The sequence below is a fragment of the Batrachochytrium dendrobatidis genome, assembly GCF_000203795.2.
Source record: "Batrachochytrium dendrobatidis JAM81 unplaced genomic scaffold BATDEscaffold_13, whole genome shotgun sequence".
Lineage (NCBI taxonomy): Eukaryota > Fungi > Chytridiomycota > Chytridiomycetes > Rhizophydiales > Batrachochytrium > Batrachochytrium dendrobatidis.
The window spans coordinates 1-4,047 of NW_006281111.1; the positions used below are offsets into that span (position 1 = coordinate 1).

At 36.8% G+C, this 4,047-nt stretch overlaps 1 protein-coding gene across 1 annotated transcript; it reads right to left on the reverse strand.

Moving 5' to 3' along the window:
- Nucleotides 1-616: 616 nt before the first annotated feature.
- Nucleotides 617-2,080, reverse strand: BATDEDRAFT_27290 (uncharacterized protein; the record flags this gene model as incomplete). The annotated part of the gene is made up of 3 exons (XM_006681571.1): nt 617-650; nt 936-1,125; nt 1,339-2,080. The coding sequence occupies 3 exons, from the start codon at nt 2,078-2,080 to the stop codon at nt 617-619; spliced, it is 966 nt and encodes a 321-aa protein (XP_006681634.1).
- Nucleotides 2,081-4,047: the final 1,967 nt, after the last annotated feature.

The window sequence follows — 4,047 nt, forward strand, 5'->3', positions numbered from 1 at the left end:
TAACACAACGCCAATAGCAGTTATTTCCCAGCCATATTTAAACTGATTGTGTATATGGTATATCACCATTGATTGAGCATGCATATGCACGGTTTGCAGACATTTATAATTCGTGTTGAATGTGTTGTATGTGACCATTTGAAACTCGACTAATTGTGGTGTATTTTGACATGTATATTGACTGATGTTTAGCGTCTGTTCATGTGTCATTGATGCACCATTGACATGCTGTATTGTACAACATTATGTGGTGATGTTGCAATCAACAAATTGGTGCAACACTGAATGTATGTGGTGATTGTCGAGTATCGAGTTCATCTAGTTGTTTCTTGGTGTTTTCAATATCTATAAGCATCTTGTTCATAATTCCAAGGTATGTGTTGTGTGTCAATGGTCTTGTTGCTCATAATGTGTATTTGCTATTAGGTTATCAACTGTTGGTAGTGTTGCTCGTGGACATATGACGACATATTGATGTTGTATATAGTTTGGAGGAATATCACAAAAGTCAAAGATAAGCGTGAAAAAATGAACCAATATGTTGATTGTGTTGTTTAATAGAGTAAAAGGTTGACCCTTTTATAAAAATAATAGGACAGTTATGCGTATCCGTGATTTAAACGACATAACTGATAAAGTCCCTTGTTACCCTATAGTTATTGCATAAAAGGTGGCGATAGTCATTGCATCAAACAGTTATGCGTTGCGTATGGATCCTGATTCGTTTTATATTAATTGCCTAATATGTCTCACATTACCAATGTCCAACATTTTCAGGTACAACTACTTGATCAGTTGTAGTTATGGTTTCCTTCTGCAAATAAATGTGCCACTTGAACCTGAACCACTTGGTTGTTCAGGCAATCTAACACTATGCATAAAATTCATGATCAATATCAATTAACACATCCACACATCAATATCAAACAGCTTACTGTGTTAATGGCCAGAGCACTCGATAACCGTTTGAAATAGTAGGATATTTGCTAGTCGAGACTTCGCATCCACATCCAGCACCAAACCCAATGCGTTTATGTGCTCGATCAAATGTCAATCCAAGTTGGGCCATAAATGGTATACCAAGAATTGCATTGTCATTTGGACCAGCTTTTATAGCAAACACAACTATAATTCAACATGTACATTAGTCAGGTTAATCAAACAACACATTGCATACAATTGTCAATTATTTACAATTTTTAGAATCGACTTTCTGTATATAGTCTCGAGGACCCAATTTGATTGTTACAACGGAGTTGAGATTGGCATCAGTTACGGGGTTTTGAGCAAACATTGTAATTGAAAGCGTTGGCAGCTTGCCTCAATCGATATCAAAACCGGATTCAAGCATTGCGTAGTTTTGCGAAAATATTTTTTTAACCATTACTTTTCCGAGTTTGTCACTAAATATATTAATGTTGACAGTGATTGCACCACTATCAAGAATAGCATTGATCAGCACATCCACGACTACTTCAGGAAAACGCATATGTAAAAAGCATGTTTCCACACTCGAGTACAAAATACGTCCATTTTCCATTATTGTTTTTTGGAATTCCTCGGGCAGATCCACTGGTTCGTCATTGACTAGTATGCTTTTGATGTTGACAGTAAATTGATCGTCTGATGGTGATTGTACCCATGCAATACTTGTTCCATCCGTTCCGCATTTTGCAGTTACGTCCGTGTTTCCTATATTGATGAAGCTATTTGAAGTCATTTCATACGGACATAGTTGAAGACCAATCTCGTTATTGGGAATGACATCATTGGTGTACAAAGCATCCATTGCAGTGATTGGTGGATGATGTTTTGACAACGAGGGATAGGCAAAGCCAAATACTCCATCAAACTCTGGATTGATACCAACCGAATCTGGTGATTGTTTTTGAACTGCTAGTACTGGTAAATTGATGTCAGTTATCCTAGTACCCGGAATCGTCACAACGGCTGTGGATGTAACTCCTTTATACTCATCGCCTTTGTAATCTATAGTAACGGGTTCCCCACTTGGAGTGTGTTGCGGAGTCAAACTCACATCGTTGCTTGAACTAGGAAGTGGTACGACTATATCAGACATTGTTGAATCGACTTGCAAACTCAACTATTGTAAACAAGTGTGAGATTGATCCAACGTGGTATAAATTGATATCAAACTACAATAAATGACATAAAATGATACATACATTGACTCCATCAACATTGACTTTAATTGTGTAGCATTTTGTTAATATCACCACCCAATTCAACGGGTGATCGTTTTGACAGCCTATTGTTTGATTGACTGGCAATCCCAATTGGTGATTCTAATGCAAGTCGAACTGCAGCATCCGCTTGTAACGCAAGTATAACGCATTCTAGAGTAGTTAGCATTGTACCGAGTAGTGTGATGAAAATGGGTTGAATCTGATACATGACTGCCGTTTTATAATGACGGCAGCTTCAAGGGTGACAATCAGCAATCTCCAAATGAATGATCAGAAAACACAAATACACCCTGTAGGGTCAACAAAGCCGAAAACACACTGTAGGGTGAATCGATATACAAGCATCGTTGTTGGTGGAAAATCAACCTCGGTAATATTCTGCGTTGATATTTCCAATTGCGATCATGTATCCAGTGATCAGGTAGTGTCAAATTGTCACCCTGATTATGGATAGTTATAATCACACCTACAATCCATCACTACAGCATATACTGTCACTGTATACCAAATATTTGACTGATTGTTCAATTGGTCATGTATTTGATCTGTCCGAGTGATTCAAACCATGTCGAAATGGTTGTTGAAATATAAATATATATCATCCAAAGTTGATTCAGATTGTCGCTAGCTGTAATCTGTTGATCTGTCAATGTGTGACCATGTGTCAATGCACACAGTAAACTTGAAACCAACTTGCATAGTTGTCAATGTTCAAATCAAAGCCGCAAAGTTTCATTCTATTTATCATGGCTCATGGCTCACGGATAGCTGATCAATAAATCACATTCGACATGATTGACATGATTGTTTTGTTGGACATATTTCAGTAGATTTGGTTAGTTACGATTTCAACCAATTCAACAGCTTTGGAAATAACAGTGGTAGCGTAGTAAATGGTTTTAATAGCAACAATTCATATCGATTTTGCAAGATTCATATTTTTGATGTAGAAAATCATGGTTTGTAACAACTATTTGTTGTGTATACATCATAAACTATCAACCATTTGGTCATGCATCAACACCAATGTACAGTGTGACATGGTATGTTGAATAGATTCAATGTTGATTCAATATTCCCAATATTCCCAATACTATAAACAACATATGGACACCAAACAATACCAGTTTTTCAACCGATATTCACAACTAAATTAGTCAGACTATTTATCCAAGATGTGCAACCCAGACCAAACATCATGTGTGCAATGGTGGGTGGTTTGCATGTTTGAATAATGGACAACGTTCAGTGCTAGACTAATACCCAATGTAAATCATCAAATGATGGCAGGGTTTTCAACGGATAGTTTCGATTACATCTTGACCAATAGCAAGTGTTGATTGGAGGTGATCATCAATCAACAATCATGGACAAAACTCGTTCAACTATATAGTGGATGAATGTAACATTGCATGATTGTCTACTTATCAGCAATATGTATATTAATGACATGAACAAACAAATGGATGATATCATTAGTACAGGTTTTGATCAAGGTTTTGAAAACCAACTCCAAGTCTTTGCGCCAGGTTGTCATAATCTTGAATGACTGATGACTGTCAGTGCAATATTCCTACTCAATACGTTTATGGACACGGTAGTTTCAGGAAATCATTGCATGATTGGTTACTTTGACATGTTGGATTTACATGGTACTCAATGGTATAATTGATAGGTCAATTGGCAATTGTTTCGTGTTTTTAGTCATTTATTTGCCTGCAATAAAAGCGGCATGATCTCATATACCAGGAGTTTGACAAAAATACAAGACTCATTGTCATGACACTATTTCAAGAGCAGTCATTGCACATTGGTGTTCACCAGACAAACAAACCATCGA